The sequence below is a fragment of the Camarhynchus parvulus genome, chromosome 2 (genome assembly GCF_901933205.1).
Source record: "Camarhynchus parvulus chromosome 2, STF_HiC, whole genome shotgun sequence".
NCBI lineage: Eukaryota > Metazoa > Chordata > Aves > Passeriformes > Thraupidae > Camarhynchus > Camarhynchus parvulus.
Window position 1 is genome coordinate 129,699,472 of NC_044572.1, and position 25,835 is coordinate 129,725,306.

The 25,835-nt window shown below is 42.4% G+C and overlaps 1 protein-coding gene across 1 annotated transcript in view; it reads right to left on the reverse strand.

The window, feature by feature from the left end:
* Nucleotides 1-25,074, reverse strand: part of NIPAL2 (NIPA like domain containing 2) — a 47,406-nt gene extending 22,332 nt beyond the window's left edge. The window contains 4 exon segments of the mRNA XM_030943228.1: nt 3,158-3,329; nt 7,567-7,635; nt 24,993-25,052; nt 25,054-25,074. Of these exon segments, the coding sequence (XP_030799088.1) occupies nt 3,158-3,329; nt 7,567-7,635; nt 24,993-25,052; nt 25,054-25,074 (322 nt within the window).
* Between the last annotated feature and the right edge of the window lie 761 nt (nt 25,075-25,835).

The window sequence follows — 25,835 nt, forward strand, 5'->3', positions numbered from 1 at the left end:
GTGAGTGGGAGAAATCCATTTCTACAAGAGTATCTGAGAATCTTCCTAAAGTACCTCAGGAATATAACTTTCCAAAGCCTGAAGCTCCCCACTGCTGTTTACAAGGAGCATCTAAAAATGCAAAGGGATCTTAACAATGTCAGGCTGGGTGAGGCAAGTATAAAACAACTCCCCACAGAATGGTGAACACTGCAGAAGAAATGGTCTCCAATGCCACTGACTTTTCCTCACCTTTTCCATCCCCAAGTCATTTCTGCAGGCAAAAGCAAGATGATGAGCTAAAAAACCACTGCAACCTAAAATTACCCAAGCTACGTGTAAAACATGAATTTTACTTTTTAAGTATAGAAAGTTTCTTAATGATCACATCAAACATGTATTACTCCTCCACTTTTATATTAAAAATTTACTAATTTCTCCTCTTGAAGAAAACAACTGCTGTCTTCTCAAACTATTTAAAACCCTGAACAGATGTAGAGCTTGCATCATTACAACCACATACAGAAATACTTCCACTGTGTAAGAAGTGTTCTAGTTTAATTCTAAAAAAAAAAATTTAAATCCCTTGGCACCATGCCAATTCATGATCTTTGGTGCTCTATTATTTTTAAAATAAGACACTGGAACAATCTAGCTCAATAGAAAGAGGCACAAAGTTTTCACTATTTAATTGATACCGGGTTAAGCGCAAAATCCAGTTGGATGTAGTTAAATGTGGTGGCAGAGCATAATAGATGTTGGCTCCATCTATTTTAAGATGCTTCCTATCTCAGAAGTCTGGAGCTATATGATGGGTACAGCCCAAATCCATTCTAGGCAGAGACTCCAGTCTGCCTTGTCCTCCTCCAAACCCTGGTTTCCAAGCAAAGGAAACTCTCCCTGCAAACCCAGAGACCTGCAGAGAATCCCCTGGATGCCTGGACATACTGCAAAGCACATTTCTCCCCAGCACATCATATGTCCTGCATTTCCAATGGCACTGAGAGTCAGCCCCTACCATATGGGACATGTTGACACGGAATTTGGGAACAAAATGCTTCTCAGAAGGTTGGACTTGGGGTTCAGGTATGCATTTGGAGTTTGTTATTAAGTACTTAATTTGTTCATTTAAAAAAAATTAATTTATGAAAGACATTCAACAATACCTCAAAAAAACCTGTGAGGCAGACTCCGCAGAGGCCACCCTCCACTGCTTAAAAGTGGTCACAGCTTAATGAAAAATCTATTTCTTGATCTTTTAAAATTGAAAACCTGCTGCCTAAACTACCCTTGGCCCAGCTGCTGGCAGATGATGCACACATGACTTGGGCAGTTTGTAATTGCCCTAAATGATGAACTCTTTTAAAATTGAAGGGATGCTCTCTCTCTGGCTTTAATTTCAGAAGACAGGAAAGTATCTTGTACTAGGAAGTGTTACTGGGAAGTTATTGCTGTAATTGGCTGTCTGCACGATTTTTACTTGCTCTTCCTTAAGGGAATGTTTGCTAGACTAAAAAAATTTCAGATATTTCTATTGTTTGGGCTGTGAAATGGACACTGTCAGCTGATTTATGGAAATGGAATAGAAGATATTAAAGTGCTTTCTGGGATCTTACAGAATAAGCATTCTGGGACAGTTTAAAAAAATAAAAGTAGATGAGAATTTTGGTAAGACATAACAGTTAAGAAAATAGTTTCTTGGTACTTGTTGCAAGTGAGGGAAGTGTAGAATGCAGGAATCACCAGATGCAACATTTCTTCACTTTTTGCAAAAGCCAAGAAGGAATCTGCTCGGATAAAAATCAACCCTAAATGTGATCTCATCTTTTTCAGTTTAATAAATAATAGAATTTTTCTTCCTACTCACTGCTTTTTGCTTTTTCTTTCTAATTTTCTATATTTACATTTTATTCAGCTTGGATGACAAATGAGATTAGCCAACGTTCTTTGACGTTCAGAGAAGTTCTGACAATGCCTACAATTGTTACAGATATAACTACTGCCATCAAAATCACACTGGGGTATGTCATATTAATTTACATTTTCATCTCAGGTAATATGTCATTCCTTTCTTTGAAAACTCTTTCCTACTATGATGAACTAACATGGCTTTATATCTGAAATTCTGCAATAGAATTTAACATTGAAGGTTGCAGTAAATTGCCTGCAGTTTCCTTTTCCCTCTCTCTCTGCTAAATTGCACCTACATATTGTTAGCTGCTTCCTTCCCCTATAGCTAGGCAGTCCACTGGGAAGGTATTTCATCTTTTCTATCTTCCCATGGAGAGTCACTCACTGCAGCGTCACTTCCAAGCATCCAACTGGTAGCTAGAGACCATAAAATATTATCACTTGCCAATAGCAAGTAAATGAGTTCCAGCATATTCAGAATTGTTGAGAATCCCGGATGTTTCAGCTGTGGATGTGAAGTGACCAGGTTAAGGGATGTAGCTGCACCCTCTATTCCTGTTTTCACAGCTTCTGCGCAATATTGCCCTGTCTACCCTGCTTTACACTAGCACAACATAAAGACATATTTTCAGATGTGTGTTACTTTGTCAAAGAAACAGACATCTCATACCTGAGCACCTTAATAACAAAAACCCCCACATGAAGTAAAGAGTGAGATCCTATCACTTCAGCTAAAGTCCAATTAATCTGTACATAAAGGAACAAATGAACATGTTTAAAAATGTCCATAAATGTACTAAACATTTCTGGAAATTTCTAGGTCCTTTTTGTCACACACTTGCTTGTGTCAAGCAAGTTTGCCCATATCAACATGAATCCTGGTGAACAGGCAGCAGAAACTATTTGGTGTGATGGTAACACAGAAAATGCACTCAGGAGCTCTGAGCATGCAGCAGGATGCTAGTCCCCCTCTTTGGGGGCTTGCAGAACTGGCAACCCTTACAGCACTGGGCAGGAGCTAGCAGAGCACAGTGACACAAAAGACAAAACCATGGAAAAAGAAATATATTAGAAGAGTCTTTGATTTAAGTAGACAGTTTTTGTCAAACTGTCAGCTCAATATTATATGAATAATTTCTTTTCAAACCATGACATTAACATTTTCCTCTTGTGTTCCTGCTGCAGTTTCTGTGGTATCATTCCTCTAGCCAGAAGGGAGTGTTTGATTGAAGCACATACCCGAGCAAGAAATGGCAAATGGTCTCACCTATGACAGAAACAGATCCCAGTGGAGCCACCAGAGCGATGGGGGCAAGGGCATAGGCAGTGAAAGTGCCCAGCTCTGCCAGCCCCAGGAGGGCAATGCCACAGCACCACAGCTTGCTCCTGTAGCATGGCTTCGGCTCTGCTCGGCAAGCCAGCCGGAGGTGAGCGCATTTCTAGAAAAGGAATTATCAGGAACAGGCATGAATAGAAAAACTTCCATTGTGTTCTTATGTCTGACAAAAGTGGAATAATTAAGGGGGATGTCAACTTCAAGTTCCAGGTGCATTGGGGTTTTCTTTTCAAACATGACTTTGAGCTTGTTGCTGCAGAGCTTTGTGTTAACTCAGTGCTGCTTCAGATGTGCTTTCTTAGCAGTGGTAGAAAGGGCTGAAAATTTAGGCCTCTGAATAAACCTGAAAAATGCTAAGTGAATACTATCTAGTGCTTCCTAGCTATCACTGCACACATCTGCTCCTGTCTCAAAGCAAAGCTCAGCAGTTGGGCTCTGAATCTGGAAACACTCAAAAGGCAGGAGACGGGGCAGAATCAGAACTGTGGCAACAAACTGGGACAGGGGGAACAGACAACAGGGTGTTCCTGTCTGTGAAACCTATCCTCACCACAAATATACTTTCAAAATGAAAAAGGCAGCACTTAGTCACATTTTCTGTAGGGAGGACTCTAAATTAATTAAATAGAATTTATGATTTGGCTACAGTCTCCTGTTTGACCTTAGAAGGAGATCATAAGTAAAGCATTATTTTCTAAAGAAAAAACAGTTGGCACAGGTATAATATATACTCAAGTAATACTTCATCAACACTTCCTGTTACATGAAGAAGGTATCATTGGCACAAGTTGTAATTGTTTTTTCTCTGGCTGTACAGCAAGAACATGAATATAGCAAGACAATTTGTCTTTGATCACACTAATCCTCTGAAACAGAGTCCAGGCAGTCTCCGTCAAGAAAGTGTCATAACTGGGAATGATGCACTGTTTACCAAATTAATTCTGCAGATTATATTTTCCTTTCTCAAATAACTCTCCAGCCTTTCTGCACATGGGTCAAAAAGGTGGAAATCAAATGATACAGTTATTACAGTACAAATGGTGGTAAAAGAAATTTTTTTCTCCATCACTTGATATTTGATTTTAGAAGTCTCCCTGCAGAGCCCGGATAGGTTGTAAAGGATTTCCCTCATACTCCCATCCTTCTCTGTAGGCTACTTGACAGAGCATGGGACAAACAGCAATGTCTGTAATAGCCCACAGTCTTAGTCAGAGCTCTTGTTGAGAAGATGCAGCACATTGTTGCAGCTTTGTGCCATGGAAAGTGTTCAGGGGATGAAATTCTAGGAGAAAGTTTAGCCCTCCAAGAAGAAAAAGAGCAAAAGGAAATCAAACTTGTGCCACCCATCCAAAATGGATTTTCCATTTTTATAAACAAAGAAACAAAAAAAGCCCAATAAAGATACAAATTAAATTAATAGTAAATAATACTAAATTATTATTCAAGAATCCAAATTTCTGCCAAAAATTAAATAGGACAAATTCTTAACTGAATCCTGAGGGGTATTTTCACCTCAGATTCTTGTAGAATTAACTTCTGAAGGCACAGTGAGATTGAAAAGATGTGCAGCAAACACAGGAAGGTGAGCTCAGCAACTGCCCTACAGCCTTCTTTCTCCAGATGTCTGTCTTCTTTGCACAGTGATGCGTGCAAGTGGTATTTAGGTGGAAGCTGTTTATAACTCAGCTGAAATACATTGCGGATGATGAGCTGTTCTTTAGTAGCCAACCTGCTAGAGGGAAGACAAGCAGGATAATGGACTACATTAACAGAACAAAAAAAATTCGACCTGTCCATTTAATAGGAGTGTGAAAATAAATGTTGAGATCTAGGGAAAGTCACTATTCATACTTAGAAGATATTGTTACTAAATGGAGAAAAACCCAATTTAAAGGATAAAAAAATTCAGTTTAAACTTTCTGTCAAATGGCAGTGAGAACCATTGGGTTTCCCTAATCAGCATTTAAAAAGATGATAGTTCAAATCCAGTAAGGGCTGTTATGATTACAAGTCAATGGAAGTCTGCTTGTATGCCTTGGTACATCCCCTTGCAAAGCATCTACTCTGGCACCCAGTACCCTCAGCAGACAAAAGATATGGACTCTGAACAACCTCATTATTATGGCCAGACTGAATTTCCACTTCACCTTCACTTTTCTTCACTTCACCTTTACCTTTCCACTTCAACTTCAGAGGTTTTCCCAGAGCCTGTCCTAGCACTGTCACCACCTGCAGGCTGGGATTCCTGTTGGAAAGGCAGCAGTCATCTCAACTTGCCAGTCTCCTCTGGCTAAACAGGTTTCTTTCTGTGGGATTCTCCAGCTAATGATGTTTAAATAGAAGGGAATCACTGAAGAACCTACTAGCTTTAATAAACTGGGTTGCTATGAACAGGAACTTTCATATTCCACAACTTTCTATTTCATCCTTTACAGAAAAAGCAAGAAGTAGCTTTATATGAGACCTGCACAACTTCTAAAATACTAGCTAGCAAAATACTTCTTCTGGACAATTTACACAAAAATGCCTTCTGTGCTTTAAAAACTTTTGTTAGAAGACCTCAAAATACAACTAAGCCTACAAGATACAGACTATAATGAAAAATGTAACTTTCTACTGAGTATGTATTCTAATTATTAAAACAGAAAGTATTTTATTATTGACATCCTACAGTGCTTTACCACAGTTGTAAGGACAACACCTTCCTTTACTTTTATGATTTAAATAGTGTTTACTCGGATTATTTTATCTTAATTGCAGAAGAAGAACTAAATTGGCCAAAGTTGTTTTGGAGTCCAATATTGTAAAAACCTTTATGTCTGTATGCATTTATGGAACAAGTCCTCAGGGAGCTGACTCAAAATGATGCCCTCCTTGATCTGCTGCCTGTCAGCTCTCGTGAGAGATGTGGTGACTGGCGCCGTCTTGGCCACAGAGACCACAGAATGATCAAGCTTAAAATCCTTGTTGAAGGAGGAAAAGTACAGCAAAACCTCAGCTCTGGACATGAGGAGAGCAGACTTCAGGCTGCTCAGGGAGTTAGTAAGAAAAGTCCCCTGGGAAATGTTTCAGTAGTGCTGGGGTCTGCCAGTGCTGGTCACTTTTTAAACATCAGCTCCTAAGGGCACAGGAGCAGCAATTCCCCAGTGTCACAAGTCAAGCAGAAGGCTGGCTTGGTGAGCAGGGATCTTCTTTTGGGTCTAAGGCAAAAAAGGAAGGTGTGTGCCCAGCGGAAGCAAGGTCAGGTGACCTGGAAAAATAAGAGATGCAGCTTGCCAGCATAGGGAGAAAATTTGTGTAGCCAAAGCTCAACTTGAAGACAGACAGAAATGCGGAGGACAATAAAAATAGATTTTTCAGATATATAATAGCAAAATGCAGCATAGAAATAACATCACCTGTTACAGGATGTGGATGGGCACCTCACAAACAGGGACATGGACAAGGCAGAGGTGCTTAATGCATTCTTTGCCTCTGCTTCAACACAGATGATGGACCAAGGGGGTCTCAGTGCTCTGAGGTGGAGGACCATGGCTGTGAGAATGATTAAATCCCAGCTGGTTCTGAACTTGTACTGCTCCAGCTGGATCCCTACAAATCTATAGGGCCTGATGGGATTCATCCAAGAATCCTCAAAGAATTAGCTGAAGTTATTGCAAAATCTCTCTTGATTTTCATCTCTCAGCTGACTGGAAGCTGGTGAACATTGTCTCAGTTTTCAAGAAGGGCAAGAGGAGAACCCTGAAAAATTCCTGTCAGTCAGATAGGAATCAGAACTGAGACCTGTCAGTCTCAATTCAGTGCCAGTAAAATCATAGAAAAGATTATTTTGGGAGGTATTGAAAAACACCTTGAGGTCAATGCAGTCATTGGTCACAGCCAGCACAGCTTCATGAAGAGAAAGTTCTGCTTGTCAAACCTGACTTCCTTCTGTAACAGGGTAACCCACCTCACTGATCTAGGAAAGCCAGCTAATGTAATCTTTTTGGACTTCAGCAAAGCTTTTGATACTGTCTCTTACTGTACCCTTCCTTACTCCCAGCTTCAGTGGGACTACAAGTGACTCACAGCTGGTGTTTCTTTCTGGCACAATAAAAGGAGGAGGAGTTATGAATATTTTTTCTATTCCTGTATGACAATCACAGCACAGAGCAGGCTGAGAGCTCCCAACTCCCAGCTCCCAGCAATTATAGCAGGGCACTGCTAGATTACAGTTAATGAAAGAGAGAAGGTTTAATAAATGCAACAAAAGTTGCACTTTGAACTTCATCAAAACCAAACTGCAATGTAAGTACTTGCTAAACATAAACAACTCTGAATAAAGATAAACCATATCATACCTGTATATTCAAAGAGACACTGATGAGAAAATTTGAAGCAGCAGCAAGTAAAACTCCAAACAGCTGAGTCTGCAAATCATAAGGCAAAGAAATACAAAAATACTTATTAGTCTAAGAAGACCAATATAATGGTGGTTTTCTGATAGCACATTATGACCCAATCAAAACCAAATTATTGTACTTCTCAGTCACTGAGTTCATGCTGCAGTGAGTAAAGTGATAAGGAATACCTCTGCATAGCTGGCTAGGGCTTAAGTAATAAACAAGTGGGAATGGAAAGGCATGCTGGTTTTGCTGTCCTTCAGTAGAACACTTTCTTAAATCTCATGAAAGACAAAACTAGGCAGTTGAAAACCACAAACAGGGTTTTTCCCCAAAAAGGACCTAGTTTGCTACGTTATCCAAAAGGAAAACCATCAGCAATCAAACCATTCCTACTGGAACACAATTATCTTACGTGTTAACATATCCACTATTTGACAAGGCAGCCAGGAACATAGGTGTCCTGAAACTGTCTTTAATGTATTGTGTTATTTCATTAAAAAATTTCCTAATCAGACTGTCTAAATTTCACTAAGATTTGCACGCTTTCTATGAAGCCAAGAAATTAAAAACACTCAAGCAGGATTCATTATTTTGGAAAGAAGTCGTTTAAAGATGCCATTTCAGCAAGGTCAAACAACATGTACTTGACAGAGCTCCCTGTCCACTGTCAAAATGTTCTAACACATTGCAAGCCATCCTAAGTGTATTAAAACCCCATTCAAGGTCACTTCTAGAGTGCTGTGAGGAGCCCCATTAGCTTGTGGAGAAGACAAACATAACCATCAGTTTTTATAAACAAGGTCATGGTAATATAACCCAGCATAACAACTGTTTCCAGGCTGTAAAGCAGCATCCAACTCTGTGCTTACAGCCTCATGTTTCAAGATACTTACCGAAAAGGTCCCTGAGCAGCTCTGAACAGGCAGTGCCTACCAGCCAGAGACTGCTACCCCTCAACATTTATAAAGAACAACATGTTGTTCCAAAAGCACTTGGAGGGGGGATTGTTGTTGTGGCTAAATAGTTCCCAGACTAAGCAAAGGCATCCCCAAAAGTGTGAAGAAACAACAGCCTTATTACAAATCAAATATAATATTTAAGCCAAGCAGCAGAACCCAACTGTTTCCAGCCCCTCTGTTTCTGTAGTGTCTCGGAGCTGGCAGGAGAAGCAGACAACAGGACTGCTCTCGGAGAAGTGCTTGGCTGCCTGCCAGGTGTCACCAAGACATGACTGATGGGTCCAAAGGGATTCAGGGACAAGAAAGCAAGAAGTGAGAGGGCTCCCTCTGCTAACTATTGCAGCATCAGTGCCACAGCTTGCATACAACAAGCATCCAATGAGAAGCATTACTCAAGATTTAAGCCCATAGCCTCTGGTGCATGGCCACTGGAGGTCCTTCCTCTCTTGCATCCTCTCCCTGGGATCTCAGCATGTTCTGGGCTCTTTCACACACACTGTGTTCTTCATGCTCTGGGAACACACCTCCCTGGAGCCAGTGTGTGATGTGACACCTCAGCACAGAGGTCCCAGCAGAGATCAGCACCCACTGTTACAGGAACACACAGCCTCCTTCCACTCTGGGGAAATGCTGCCACATGGACACCACCCAGGCCTTGCAGAAGCACAGGGGATGGGTTTTCCTTCCTTATGCCTTAATGCTGTAGCATCAAATCCTGAGCACTGATCTTGCCCAAAGTTTGACCACTTCATCCTGCCCACACAGTACCTTCAAAAAACAGCAACTAAATCAAAACTGTTTTCTTGCTCCCGGAGATTTGTATTTTTTAAATGACAACATGCTCCCTTGTGAGGAGGTGGAGAAGTGGCCTTGTCAGCCTTGTCATGAAGTGTTTAAGAAAAAGGAGACAGAAGGGAATAGAAAACAGAATCTGCTCCCTCATTTACCCCATCATTTTACTGCACTTACATTAGTAATTGTAACAAATCCCCACTACTCCGAGCTGAGAATCAGTCTCTCTGTGGCTCTTGTTGTTCCAGAGGCTGATCCTATCATTATGGCTGCACCTCTGCATGCAACCCCTTGCAGCTCCTTCCTCCCAGTTTTCAGCTGGGGGTCACAAACCTGGCACAGGACTCAGTAGGCAACCAGCACACCACAGAGAAAACACCACTGATGTGAAGCCAGACCACAAGAGGGTCTCCATCCAGCTCTTGAATGCAGCTGGTGAGCAGAGGATGAGGTCATGTGTTCCATTGGTCATCTAAAATAGTGTGTTAAATCAGATCCATGTGTGGGTACTGATGATGACCTGAGTGTGTGCCTCTAGAGGCTGTGAATCAAATCTCCAGCAGTGGGTTTTCCAATGCCCTGCATCATGGGTGTCCTCCCCAGAACAGCAACTGCTTTTGCACCACGGTGGTTGCTTCACCAGGTACCTGTGAGCTTGGCTCAGATATCACTGTGGGACACACAGGATTTCTATCACAATGACCAGCCTGTGTCTGAACAGAAACAATCTGACAAAGGTCAATTCTCTTCTTGGAGAAACACAGAATGGTTTTGGTTGGAAGGGAGCTTAAATATAATTTAATTCCAACCTCTCTGCCATGGGCAAGGACACCTTCTACCATGCTGGTCAAAGCCCCATCCAACCTTGAACATTGCCAGGAATGGGGCATCCACAATTTCTCTGTGCAAACTGTTCCAGTGCCTCACCACCTCACTGTGAAAAGCTTCTTCCTTGTATCTAGTCTAAATCTGCCATCTTTTAGCTTAAAATCCTTGTGCTGTGACACTCCTCTGTGCCTAACTTAAGCAACTTCCTGGGCTGCACCCAAGGAAAAGCAGTGCATGTGTACAGGCAGCAGGCTGGGCTCAAACCTCACCCCCATGGCTCAGGTCACCTTATGGCAATGACCACCGGTTTCACCTGGGCGTTGCTGTTGGCATATATACTGCAGTGCCTGCCCCAGGCTGACAGGGGCTCATGAGCTCTGCTTAGCATGGGAATAGCACCATGCTTCCACAGCCAGGGCTGGACACAGCCCTGAAGATTAGGAGCAGAGCACGATGCCCTAAGGAGGTCAAACATCACATGGATCCATTCAGGGAGATGAGATGAAAGCACAGCAACACCCTGCAGCTACAGCATGGCAAAACTGTCTCATGTGGGTTCATACCCACACGTGCTTATGCTAAGTTAAAAAATGGGGGGAAATGCAGTAAAGAGGAAAATTACATTGTGAACATCTCAAATCAGAGTGACTCAAATCAGCAGGCAATTTCTAATGCACCAAGGTTACCACATACAGCAGCACTCAGAGGAGAAAAGCATATCTCAGGCTAGGAAAACCATTCATGAAAGACAACCTGCAACTGAAGACAGATCACAAAATTGCTGTACTGCCCTGAAAGCCACCAGAGCCCTTCTGTTCCCATCTTATCATGTGAAAGTCTTCATTATTTGTGCAGTGTCTGCCATTTAATATCCTTCAGAGGCTAAAGGACTGGTGGAACAGCCAGTTTAATAAGTAATAAACATGATATTCTCTGAATTTCCAGTTGTGATATCCAGTTGTGATATCATCCACAGCACTGCAGAGCTTCCCACACATAAGTCTCAAGACAAACCTCAGTTGGGGAATTCAGTTGCAGACACAACTTCAGAGCCATGGTACTGCTTCAGTCAACTAAGGACTTCTACAGGAAAGAGCTTTAAATATTCAGAACTGTTGGCATAAAATGCAAGTTTCTTCATCACCGAAACATCTGTCTGAGCATACAAGCCACTTTGTCAGACCCCAGATTTCAAACTGTTGACATATTTTTCCAGTGCTTCCAAATGCATGAGGCTTGTCAGAGAAACAACCTTGAGTTTTCCAGAAAATAAAAAACAATACAGAAATTTAATTTATTTCATTTTAATTAATATGTTTTGGAACAAGCCATTAAAGCCACCTACCCACTTTGAAGTCCTTCCTAGATAGCCCATGAGCACACAGACCATGGACTGAGATTGTGGATCTGCCAGCATTTTACTTGGTGGCAAGCAGGCTTGAGGAATGGTTTCCTCTGGCCTGCTGCTCCCTCGCTGCCCTGCTTGAGTGCCTGAAATAATCCATCCAAAACATACCCCATTACCTTTATGTCCTTTATCAGCCACCTGCCAATGTTTAACACTAAAGGAGGGTCAAAATTCACAATTCACAGCAAGGGTTTTAAACTGGTGACCCTGTGCAGTTTGTCAGGAGTGACACGGCACTGTACAGGGGGTGCTGGGGTAAATGAGTTCAAGAAATGGCAAATTTGCCTCAAGCAAGGCACCCTCAGCACTCTCCTGGTATCCCCATCCCAGCCACATGAGGCTCCTGCACAAGCTGAGGTGTGGGGGAGGGAGGTTTGAACCATCAGCCAAGAGAAATCCATTTGTCACGTGGAGTGGTAGCGCTATTTTGCTATTCAAAATAAGTGAGCAGCAGCGTGGCACTGGCTGGGTATGGTCCTGCTCCCAGCACTCAGGCAGGACCTGATGCTTGTTTACCAGAGAACATTTTCACATCATTCTGACAGAATTTTAAATTGACATTTTACATGAAAAGTCTCTATTTATTGTCAAAGTAAAATAAGGGTTTTATGGCAAATGAAAGCCAGGCTGAAATCCATATCTTTGGCAATAATTCTACTAAGTTTATCACTTGCAGACTAAAATCTGCATTGGAGACTCAGTTATACAGTGAAATGCAATTTATCCATATTACATGTGTGTTTTCCTAAAGCACATTAAACTGCAGTTGCCAGGTCTGTGAAATGAAAACTTAGAAAAAGGAACATAATTTGCATTGACTAAAAGGTATATGCCATTATTTATGGAACCTTGCTATGCCTATAAATTGAACTGATGAGCAGAAAAAACCCCAAACACTTTAAATGTCTGTTGCCTGCTCACTCATCAAGGCTAGTTAAAGAGTTGCTCCTTTTTTTTGTTGATTTCTCTACGTATTTGTGATCTAAAGGTGCTCCCAACAAATTTAATGGCGTGTACTGTTTCAAAAGCTATGCACCATTTCCAATAACTGGGATTTTTTCAGACCTCAATGGATCTTATTAAAAAAAAAAAAAAGAGAAAGGGGTGGAACATGTTCTAAACTTCCAATTATGAATTAACTCTGAAGCAAGAGGAATTCAGAGTCCTTAACAAAAAACATATTTTTCAAAGAGCTACCATGTGGAATTGGGAGAGGCTTATCATTTAGCTATTATTATTCACAGAGCTCTGGCTGTACTCAGTACTTCACAGATGTATAAATAAAACAAGGTCCTTGTTCCAATGGTTTTCATAGTGCAATTCATATACTCAGATATCAGTTAAGGTCCATATGAAGTACTGAAGGACAGCTGAAATAAGAGTAAAAGGGCAATTACCAGTGTGAGAACCTGAAATGAAAATGCATTTCATTTTTTTCATTGTGACATAAAAGAAAAAGGGGATTGTTCAGCATATGAGAAGGAGAGAGTTAAAACATTTGGCATCATCATTGTCAGGAATAGAGAGAGGAGACTTGGTAACTACATTACCTCACAAATTTAAAATTTATCTTTTTCCAGGAAAGTAACAAATTGCAAAGGCTGGAATGAGAGTCTGGTAAGTTATGAAAAGGTGGGGGAACTTCAGAGGATACAGCAGCTACAGAAATGGGACTCTTTTATTTATCTCTGGGTTTTAATCTCTTTCCTGAGATCCTAATTATATTCATCACTCTGATTATTTTAATTCATATACATAGCAGGTAGCAAACCAAGCTGGAGAATATGAACTGTGAAATAAACTAACTTTTTATGTGCTTGCTAAGGTTATATACAAACATATCCACCCACTGTATTGTTAACAAGCCTAGAATCACGGAGTTATATAAGTTGAAAAAGACCTTTAAGATAATTCAGTCCAGCCATTAACCCAGTACTGCCAAGTCCACCACTTAAACCCTAAGCACCACATCTACATGTCTTTTAAGCACCTTCAGGGATGGTGACTCAACCTCCTTCCTGGGCAGAGTGTTCCAGTGTTTCAGAACCTTTTCTGGGAAGAAATTTTTCCTACTGTACTAATCAAACCTTCCCTGACACAACCTGAGGCCATTTCCTCTTGTTCTATCACTTGTTACTAGGGAGACAAGAATCACCCACCTCACTACAACCTACTTTCAGGTACTTTTAAGTGACCACTATGAGTAGCAATTTTTTTTCCTTTTTGAAGAGTTAAAACTAAACCTGTCACTTCTACATTTCAATTTCTTATTCTCAGGAATGAAATCTTAAAACTAGAAATAAATGGGAGAATGGAGAAGGAGCAGAATAGATTTTTACACTGTTTCCCCAAGCAGCCTGTGATACTTTGGGACATTTTAGTTCTTGGGATATTTTGCTGCATAATCGAAGACCATTTCATGTTTTTAATAATGCCTGCTAGATTGCAAATAAAAACCTCTACCATGACTGTATAAAAACATCAATCATAGCTGAAAACATCTTAATAAAAGATTTTCTCAAGTACCATCACATATCGTCTCCATGGCAACTACAGAAATTAGATACAAGGAAAAGCAAGAATAGGATTATAAACTTTTGCCAGTTTCCAGGTCCCACAGGAGAAACAGGGAGGCAATCTAGCACTGCCTGACCAGCTTCTCCCACAAAATGAACAGTTGGCTTGGGGATATGCTTCTATTGCTGCCTAGGACCAGGCTTTCTGGATATCCCTGTCTGACCCAGGCTAATTCCTGGTCTACAAGGTGAGGTCCAAGCCAGACCACTCCAAACCTAGGAATATGAATCCCCAGAAGCAACAGTCTGGGTCACATTGAGAGGCTGTGCTGTTCCTATCACATGCTTAATGTGGCTCCCTGGACCCCTAAAGTGAGAGCCAAGGAGGTGACACATGGCTTATGGCAAGCTGGAGGCAAGCTCAAAAGGGAGCTATCTGAACAACTGAGTAAACAGAGCTGTTCAGTGTCACAGCAGGCAGGACAAGGCACAAGGAGTACTCTCAGAGAGATGGCTCACTCTGCATGCACACAGAACCTCTGCATGTACACACAAATGTGCCTCCAAGCCAAGCACAGAGAGCTCGTACCCTCCTGTTATTGTAGTACAAGTCTTGCTAAAGTACAAACGAGCTATTTTTGACTCCACCTCAATCAGAAACAGAAAACCCTGAGAGAAATGTAACCAGCTTAATACATTATTTAGCAAATCCTCAAAAGAATTTTTATATTAGAACGTCCCTTTTCCAGTTGAGAGGAATGGCATGCCTCTTCCAGCATGCACCTCTCCAGCATCACTTTCAAACAAAGGCAGGCTTGTCTCCCATCCTAACTCAAATAATCTTCTGTTAGCTGCAACTAACCCTTCCTTTGATCTTCACAGAAAATGCTTCTCCATGTCACAACCTGAGTGCACATGCTCAGTTGTTGAAACACAAAGTCGCCCATGTCAGACAGGGGTAAACACAGGCAGGAAATCACAATGCTCCCAAGCCAGTGGCACTTCAGAAATATTCTAACAGGAATAACAACAGGGCAGGGAAAAAAGAAAAGACCTGACTGCAATTAGAATGAAGTTGGATCCATCTGTTAAAAGAATTACTTGATTTTATGTCAGGGGAAGGAGCTGCCCTTCCAGTCTGCTGTTCCTGCAGAGGAGGGTTGCTCTGCAATAGTTCTCTTGCTTTCCTTCCTGCACCTCTCGCGCTTGGCTCTCCTAGTTTGATTTCCAGAGTGCTAATCATTTACAGATAGTTCCTAATGCAAAAAAATGAGTGGACTCCAGAAGGCAGAACCTTCTGCTTAGCAGCATTATTCATTTAAATATAAACAACCACTAGATTATCAGTGGTGACCTAAAACAAGAGGTCCTACACTCCCTGAAATATTCACACGTATATAGATGGGTGCATACACATAAACATACAGCTGGATGCTTTTAATTTGCAGATACTTATGATAAAAATTGTAAGATGCAAATCTTGGAATAAAAAAATAAACTCTAAAGAAACAGCCTCACACGCAAGTTTCTTGCAAGGGCCTGAGATAGAGGTAGCAGGCTCATGTTTGCTCCGCTGTCTCCCTGTGACACATTGCAGTTCTACATTTTGACATTTTACTACAAGCTAGTTTACTGGAAGTTTGCTGGTTCAAAATATAAAAAGTATTATTAGCATTTTGTAATTCATGGTGAATGCTTACATAAAGAGTACGTGTTTAGTTCACAAAATTCCAAAGCATCTAGTTCATATCTGCCTTCTGCAAGAGGAAACTAAGACCAGTGTAGCTGAATGATCCTTTCTACGTACCTTTAACAACTTTTTATATGTTCTGTTGTACTTCCAGAGATAACAAGGTGGTGATGCTTTTTCCCCTAGTTTTGAGCATGGTTGGTCTTTCAGCAACTGTATCTTATGTGGATTCTCCAATAAAGAACTTGCTGTCTCCTTTTTCTGCTATTTTAGCATTATTATAGGATATAATGGTTATAGAGCTTCTTCTTGACAGGGATTACTATGGAAATGGGGTGAGGAAGATAAATCCCTTTTCAGGAATTGAAGAGATGAAGGAGAACTGAGTATCCTTTTCATGAGCCAGATGCTATTATCCCTCACATGTATGCTTTTTAAACCATGCATTGCTCTTCAGTTTGTCCTGGCAGCCTCAGATGTGTGGTTATCACAGCAGCCAGCAGCTCAGCCTCATGCAGCTGGAGCCACTCTTCCAGCAAGATGGAGGAGAAAATTGGAAGGGTAAAGGTGCAAAAACTTGTGGGTTGAGATAGAGACAGTTTAATAAATAAAGCAAATGCTGCATGAGAAGCAAAGCAATATCAGGAATTCATTCACTGCTTCCCATTGTTGTGTAAGTGTTCAGCCATTTCTACAGAAGCAGGGCTCCAACATGGGTAATGGTTACCTGGGAGGACCAATGCCAAATGTCCCTTTTTTCCCTTCTTTCCCCTGCTTTATATGCTGAGCATGACACCATATGGTAAGGAATACTCCTTTGGTCACTTGGGGTCAGCTGTCCCAGCTGTGTCCCCTTCCTGCTTCTTGTGCCCCCTTCCCCTTCCTGCTTCCCAGCCTACACATTGATGGGGCAGTATGAGGAACAAAGCACACCTCAGTGCTGTGCAAGCCCTGCTCAGCAGTAACTTAAACATCCTGATTGCTAGAATACTTTTTCATCATAATTCCAAAACACAGACCACACAAATTACTATGAAGAACATTAACTCTGGCCAAAACAAGTACAATAGTCAAGAGATGGAGCTAGAGACTTGATCAGGTGAAAGCTGCTATTATTTGTTTGACAGAAGCTTCTGCAGACACGACAAGCTTTGCTCTTGGTCACCTTGACATGATGACGTCATTGCTGCATGATAACACAGACACTGAATGAAAACGTTCATGGTGCTTTAGTCACTGCTGAGAGCAAAAGATTGTTACTGAAAGAGAGAGAAACAAAGGAAATAAAAGAATGTGATAAGAAGTCGATAAATAAAAGAACCTTGTGACAATTAAAAAGCAGAAAAAAATCCCCAAATCCACGACAATACCCTCAATAAAAATTGAAAAGAAACATTAAGAAATAGTAGGTTAGATCCATAAAGCAAAGTAAATGGAGTCACAATCTATTTACTCCCAAGCTGGAGCCCAAAAAATTAAACTAGGTTTTAACTGAGAGTTAACTGTGTGGGTACAAGTCTGTTATGCACACAAACCTCATATTTTGGTTGTTTTTCACAGGAACATATTTACAGTGGAGATATCCTTGGCTGTTGAAGAAAAAGGCTTCAAGTACAATCTGTATCAGCTGGCAAAATTACTTTGTTTCCATCAGGATGACAGTCAAATCATCGAACATGTTAGCTAGGACTCTGGTGGAGGTTTCAGCTCCCATGAGGCTGATTTGGTTCTAAGGAATTAAATGGCAGCCTGATGTTGACTTGTCCACAGAGGGACATGCACTTCTATGTTACTACCTCACCTCACCACCATGAAGTCCTGTCCAAGGGGCCAGTATTTGCTTTGCTCTGAGTCATTGCTTTTGTGTGTGGAGGGACTTCCCCCAAACCTTGCACTTCACCATAGACCTCTACATTACAGGGTTGTTTCTGCAAGCCACAGCAGGATACAAAGGGAAATATAGCCAGAGAGTGGCTGTGTGCCACATCCAAGAGTTTAACAATTCTGTCACTTCTCACTATCATAGTTCCCTAACCTCTCTTCATTTCCCCATTATGGGCAAAACAGTTCATATCACCAAACAAGGCCAAAGCTTGTAGCCTAGATGGTGTAAATCAGTCATGAACGTCACTGAGGAGAGGAATTATACCAGTATAACCTCAGTCCAAGCAGCACACACCTGTTCAGTTTGATGTTGACTGTTTACTTTTGAGGACACTGCAAATATCCCTTCTTTAAGAGCTCTGCTCCAGGCCTGGTGTTGATTCATGCACCAACTGGCTGTTCTTTGAAGCTGCTGGCTGCTTGTTTCAAAGTTCATATTAGTCAAAGCATGGGAAGCATATCTCCCCACTGCTCATATTAATGAATGCCATTTTTCTGGGACAATCCATGGCGACATTATAAACATGAGCATAACAGTTTACACATTTTACCAAAACTCCAAATGAAATAATCACAGTCTTCAGTTGCCAGGTTAGTCAAAGGTCCCCACCTCCCTTATCACTGAAGTGCACAGTTGTTGTTTGTTCATCTTTCTAAAGCCTTTTTTTTGAGTTTGGTCAGATTTCTGCTTGAGTGATTTGGGTTTTTTGATTCCTTGAAAGAGGACTTAATCAGATATGGCAGACTATTGGAGATAAGCAAGGATAAGATTCGGACATATTTTTTATCAATGCCCAAAGCAGACTTCAAGACCATAGTAAAAGGATCATACTTAAGCTCTGAAGAGCAACGCAGTCTTTGGATCACAAAATCTTAAGGGGCTGATGTTACAGGTGAGATTTTACACTAAAGACAACTTTTATTTTAAAAATTCTATCCATGAGTATTTTCCTGTCAATTTACCCAGACAAATTGCCTCACCAAGGAGTCAAATCCGTGCTAGGGCGAATGAAGCAGCAGAAGCACAGATTCAAGGTGGGAGCAACATTACTCCTTTGTGTGACAGCAGTGTCCTAGATCCAAACAGCAACCTCATGAAATCTCAGGAACAGACAGGTGTTGTATGAGCAGCCAGACTCTCACCCTACATCACTTTGCAACTCACAGACATGCTGTGAGACTTGAAAATCAACACAGTGGCCACAGCCAACTTAATTTAGTCATTTCTTGTAGACTAATCTAGAAGATGGGGATAGGAAGGGCAAAGCACTACATTGAGCCAGACACATCCAAAGGAGTGTAGGGATTCAGATTCAGGCCATGTCTGGTCTTTCCCACTCAATGCTAAGGGAAGAGAAGGACTTGCCCTGCTCTGCTGGCTCCATAGTTTAAACCCTCTAGTCAGTGGCTAAGCTGGGTATCAGACGCAGCCTGCACTATGCACCCCATTTTTATTCAGCATTCCATTTTGAAGCAGTCTGAAGCAAAACTAAATTCTGCACTACGTAGGATATGTGTAATTAGTGACTCAAGTTTCTTTGCATCTGTCTTCTGCACCCCACTTTCTGACAAATGACAATTGTATTGTAATGTTCCTTACTGCCTAGAAATTTCCTAATTAGCATTATCATGCCTCTTAAAACAGATTAGTGTAATTACAAAGTTCCTATTTAAATTGCAGTCACCTCAGTCATCAGTAAAAAAAAAGGAAAAAATCAAATGCAAATATTCTTTAATGTCCTCTGAAAAAAATTAAAACTCATTTTACCATAGCATCTGCTGGGAAGGGAAGCATGGAAAACAGTCTGAGATTTGTGAAAAATAGCCCAGTGAGAATCAGACAACAGACACTCAGACAAGCTATAGCTGGTGCTTAGCATGGCCCCAGCTCTGGAAGAACATTCATTTCCAATGTCCTGCATGAGGTGTCCAGGAAGAGCTACCAAGACTTATTCAAAATTAATTGTGAGCCATCAGCCTAAATAAAAGGGGTTTGGTCACCAGCTTCTGTTGCCTGTCAGGCAAGGAAACATTCCTGCAAGCAGCTCTGCCAGCAATGCTGAAGAAAATGTCCAGAATAGATGGACTGTGAGCTCTCCCACCATCAGCATTTGCTTTGGGTGTGTGTGCCCCAAGCTCAGGATGTGGAGCTGGGTTGGTTTGCTGCTCTCTGCTGCCCAGCACCACACTGGGCTTAGCAGGAAAATGCCACGGGCATGTGGCTCCTTCCAGGCTTTGTAGGGGGAACACAAGCAGGATACTAAGGCCTGCCAATAGCACACGCTAGGAAATTCTGCTCTGGAGCCCTAAGAAGTGCCTGGTGGAAACCAGATAAGCAGGTCACTCCTGAAGCAGGCTTATAATATAAGTGCATACTGCCTCCAGTCTTTGGGCTACTCTCCCATTGTCCCAGACCTGCTGCCCCATGTCCAGCCTCCTCTATATTCATAGGTATAAACAGCTTCATGGTTTGCTCCCACTCTGCTTGCAGTGGCTGATGGAAAAATCCCCTTTACTTCCCTATGGAATTTGAGAGCTGAGATGATACAGACATGCTTATAGTATTGTGCAAAAAGACAGGCAAGGGGTAATGCTTTCCTGTACTTATTTCCTGTACTTATTTCCCTTACCTTTGAGTCATGAGCAAGTTCCTAAGCAGCAGCTGATCTCCCTTTAAGCTGGAGGCTGCAGTCTATAAGCTGTGTGCTCATTTCCCATCAGAGATGTGATCTTTACATCTGCAGTTGATGTTCAGCACAGCAGAACGGATGTATGAGGTTAAAAAAAGATATGGGCAATATTTTCTAACCAGTGTTCAATTTTGCCCTCTTGTGTCAGCTTCCTGGTCACACTAAAGCTAATCAGAACACAACCCTCAGCAGATCAGACCTACAGCTCCAGCAGAGCCTGAGAGCTTGTGTGCAAGCTAGCCCAGCTGAGTGTCCTGCATTTATGAGCCAAAGCCACAAATTGTTTTCTAGCAGAAACTAGTTAAATGGGCATAAAATCATGGAATGTTGCTGGATTCTTGACAGCAGAACAACACTGGAAATTGTGCAATGCTTCTTCCTTCTAGCTGCAGTGGGCAGAAACTGAAATATAGGAGATTCCATCTGAACATAGGAAGAACTTTTTACTGTGAGGCTGGCAGAGCACTGAAACAGGCTGCCCAGGGAAGTTGTAGAGTCTCCTTCTCTGGAATGATTCAAAAGCCTTTTGGACACAATTGTGAGTAATGTGCTCTAGGGGGCCCTGCTTGAGCAGGGAGGTTGAACTAGATCATCTCCAACCTTACCCATTCTGTGATTCCTTCCAACCTTACCCATTCTATGATCATGTGCTTCATTATAACATTTAAGTTTTGAATTCCCCTATAAGAGATTCAAAAAGGTTGTATTTGAAAGGCTGAAGAAAGTCCTCTTCCTAAGTTTTGATTTATTAGGGCTGAAAGTAATATACATTTCTGTAATACCTAAGAAATGGTATGCATTTCCTCCCAAACACATTTCCCAATAATATAAAGGAAACTGAAACTGCATGAACTCTGAAATCTCACAGGTAAAGGACAACAGGATGACACAGAGTCAGTGTTTTGATACCCTTGTTTGTTTTCAGTGAAGAGTTTTAGAATAAAGAGCTGAAGGGATGGTGTTGAACAGGAAAAAACTTCACTGCAGTCTTCACAGATGAGTACACCAGTAGAAAGCTGGGTGAGGACATTTGTCTCCACTTTCCCCATGCTCAGGGACTGGTTTACTGATTAACCTGAAAAGCTAACATCTGCAGACCATCAGGGAGCAGACTGGAGACTGAGGTACCCTACAGAGACTGAGAAAATAGCATTAAAAACCCCAGGAGGGTTTGCCTTCAACAGCCTTTCTCTTCCTTCCTGCAGAGGAAAGGTGCCCTGATTGAAACCCACCTGTGCTGTGGCCATGCTGCCCTCTGACTCCCACCCACATTTCCTATGGACACCTTGGCTTGCTTAGAGCTTTTCCTAATTGAAAGCCATGGTTGGAAATGCCATTGCTTAAGTGTTTAAAATGTCCTGGTGAATGTTTGTAGGGATGTACCATGACAACATTTTTCTCTGGTGATGTAGCCAGCTGAAGAGACCCTCACTGTTTCTGGGGTGCTTCCTGAGCCAAGGCAAATGGAGAGAAAATCTTTCTTGCCATGGAGACAGCTCCCTGTCTTCCTGCCTTGGGTCCCTCATAGCACAGGTGAAGCAGTGTCCATGGCATCAGAAGTACCAGCAGGCACTGGAAAAAATGGGACCAAATGTGCTCTCACCTTGCTGACGCTCAGTGGCACTAGACATCAAGCCCCAAGTAAAGAGTGTTGAAGCACTGAAGATGTTCCTCTTGAACAGAATGAGCTAAAAACCTCAATTGTGGCATTCCACACAAAATCTAGATTTCGTCTATATGATAGAAGGCAGAGTAGAAAAACCTCTACAAGAATCTGCTTAATCTGTGGGATTTCTCCTCACAGCTGATAGCAGCCACCACTGCTCGCCAATGAGACCCTGCAAGGCACCAGGCACACACTGACCACCTGGCAGGCTCTGATGGACTCTGAGGGGACAAGAGGCCACAGATCCATCTGAAGGAACTGTCAGCATTGTCAACCCCTAAATACAGAGCAGAAATTATTTATTTCTACAACCCACAATATAAGACAATCTTTCAAAGTGGCTGTCTGGGCAGCCAGTAATAGCTCAGGGTCTATGAAGTGACTGGCAAAGAAGGAAAAAGAAGCAGAAGTGAAATAAATTTCTATCTCTGGCTCAGCTTCTGCACTTGAATAACTACACACAGTGTCTACACACAACAAACATGTGAAATGCTGAGTTACAGAAGAGTTGTTATGGGGCTCTGAGTAACATGGTCCAGTGGAAGCTGTTCCTGCCCATGGCAGGGGGTTGGAACTAGCCAGCCTGCAAGGTCCCTTCCAACCCAAACTACTCTATGATTCTATTTCATCTGAGCTCTCAGTGACTGTTCTCATCCAGATGTTTTTGCCTACTCTGATAATACAAAGTCAAACCAAGATCAGTACTGTAGATAATAATCTCAACTAATCCTGCAAATTGTTTTTGTCCATAAACAACAACATTGTAAATAAGTCAAAACCTGTGAGAAGTCCTAAGGGAAATAAAAATGTATTACACTGAGGTAATTACATACACTTTCTATTAAGCAGACAAAGCCCACATGTTGTGGCTTCCTACACTCATTGCTCCAGCACACACAAAAATATTACAATATTAGTTTGCAGGAAATACTTCAGGTAAGTAAGTACACATTTCATCAGATTTTACTGCCCCATTAAGCACACTCATGTCCCATAACACACCCTGCCTGTATAGGGAGGGCTGTGGGAGCATGGCCTGGGTATTGCTGATTTCAGAGATGCAGCTCCTCAGGCAGTATCAGCCAAGCTATATTAACTATACTGATGCCAAGGAGAAATCCTACCTGCACTGCTCTTCCCCATGGCCATGTGTGCCCCCTTCCACCCTTATGCCAGCAGCTAGCATACAATCATGCTGATCAGGGACCTCTCTGGAGAATAATCCCAATTAAATCAAAAGACCAAGAAATGTAATTCCAACACAAAGCAGCATTATACTACACAGTCACATGGACACAGCCACTTAAAGTTTTTCCAGGGAGCTGAGTGTTTACAGACGTCACTGAAGGACTAGTCCAGTGCCATGGATTTCCCTAAAGAATGTATCAGATCTGCTGCTCCTGGGGGGATGTGTCTGATGCCCATGTGGCACTAGGCAACTGCAACTGGCAGCTGTGCCGAGCCCCTCATGTCCAGGAGCTCTTGAAAGGGGATCTCACTCTTTCACCTCCTCATGGGGTTGAAGGGGCTGAAAAATACTGTCCCAAAAGTAATTCACCTCAGCTGTCTTGGGTTGTTCCCAGGCAGATCAGAGCCAGTGCAGTTATGGTCTCTTGTAAAGGGACAAAACAAAGAGCTCCTTTTCAAATCAGCAGGACGAAATGACCTCAAGAAAAGGGGAAGGGGAAGAGCCCCTGTGCAAAGACCGGAAAATGAGATGATCTACTGAATCACAGGATAGCCATGAATGGGAGGAGGGAATTGTTTCTAAGGCTTCCAGAAATGTAAAATGTGAAAAACAGGGTGGACAGAAGAATGTACCTGTTGGAAAAATTAGGGTTGGCATCAACACATGACCCATAGCTACCCACTACTGCTCCAAAGCTACAACTACAGCAAATAAAAGAACAGAATATCAGTCTCACTCACAGACACCCAAGCAGCTCTAAAATACTATTGAGGTCTACCCAGAAAACTACCACATTTAAAAAACATCCATACTCATGCAACAACCCCAAGGAGTACAGGAGCAGGACTGGGAGGTTTCCCAAGCAAACAGAAACCCCCCATTTTGACATGCAGGTGGGTATCCCATGCCAAGGGAATTCCCTGTTGCTGCCATCTTCTTGGCAGCTGGGCAAGTTCACAGCCCTGGGACCCCAATTCACAAACCCACAGTAAAACCATTGGCTCCACATTCTTATCTCCCAGTAAGAGACCTCAGCTCTGGTCCTGAGAAGCACTGCCACCAGCCATCAGCCAGGAGTCCTGCTGCTCCAGGCACCTGTGCACAGGAATTCTCAGTTTTCCTTTGCTCTGAGAACATGGGGCTGAAAATTGCACCCTGCCAAATGGATATCCACCCAGCAGCAAATGCAGAATCCAGAGAGGAAAGCTTCTGGGACCTTCTTCAGGCTATGACCTGCTACTGGGCTGCTCCTAGAAAAAGAGACCAGCTAGTTGCAAGCCATTTTATGCACAATTTATATCAATACCTTCCATCATTACAAAGTGGTTTGCCTCTTATGCAGAGAAAGTCAAGAATGCTGGGTATCCTTCCATGCCTTCTAAACAAAAAGCGGAGAAAAGGTAAAGGGTTTAATCAACCTCCAATTAATTTTTATTGTTAGCAGATGCTGCAAATTGCTAGCTCTTAGGGGCTGCTTCAGTCTCTCTTTTGCAGTTGCCTAAATCCATTGTCAGCAGTGACAGAAGCACAGATGACAAAAACCAGTGCTGCCCTCGCAGAGAACAGAACAGCTCTGCCCAGTTCCTGCTCAGAAAGGACTGCTTGGACAGGGAGCCAGGGGGGTGCAGGCTGAACTGTGGGGTGAGGAGGGAGCAGAGCCAGCAGCAAACAGGTGCTGGAGTGGGGCTCTTCAGAGGGCACAGGAGAGAGGCTGAATTCGGTGCCCCTCTCCCCAAGCCCTGTTGCTGCTGGCACTTACCTTGTGTGTGCTGTACCAGGGCCCGGACAGGGATCCTGGTCCCCCAAAGGATGCATTCCAAGGTGCCTGGGATGGTGTCCATGGCCCTGTCCTCAGGCCCCAGCCACTGGCCATGCCGTGCAATGTCACACCAGTGGGGAGGGGTGGCTCTGAGGAGAGGTGAACAGGACGTGGCACTCTCTTCCTGATGTGAGAAAGGCTCCTCACATGCTGTGCATGCAGGTGTGTGCAGCCAGAGCTGCAATTGCTGGTGTGCACCAGGACACCCTTAGCTGGAGAGTAGCTGGAGCACAGGAGAGGAAGGGGAGCTTGACAGAAGGTTTTGCTGCTCCTTCCCAGGGCATTCAGGTACCTTTTTTTCGGTCTCTGACTTCCCCAATGCCCCACCCTTCTCTGAAGAGGCAGCCTGGGAATTTAACTCCTTCAAATCTCTGCCTAAACCTAACGGTTAAGTATTAATTCCTCACTGCTGGATTGCAAAACTTAGAAGTTGTTGTTCCCAAAGGCAGATAGTCACTTACATAAATTCTTACTTATGTCCTGTATTTTTCTCTTCTAATTATTTCCTGAATAGTTTCTTTGCAGAGACTTCAGGCAATGTGTTCATTCCCAGTCTGTGGCTTTATTCATTCATTCTTTTAGTTTTGATTTGATCATTTGTTTCTTCTGGGGAAAACAATGACTAAACAAGCTCATTAAAGGGAGTCTAAAGCAGGCAAGGTAGGAGCTTGGCAGAATTACACAGGAGACAGAAGTAGGCCTCTCCAGAGAAGCATAGAAAGAAATATTAAGACACCACATCTTCAGGCTGTTGACAATACAACTGTGTGCAATCTAGAGAGC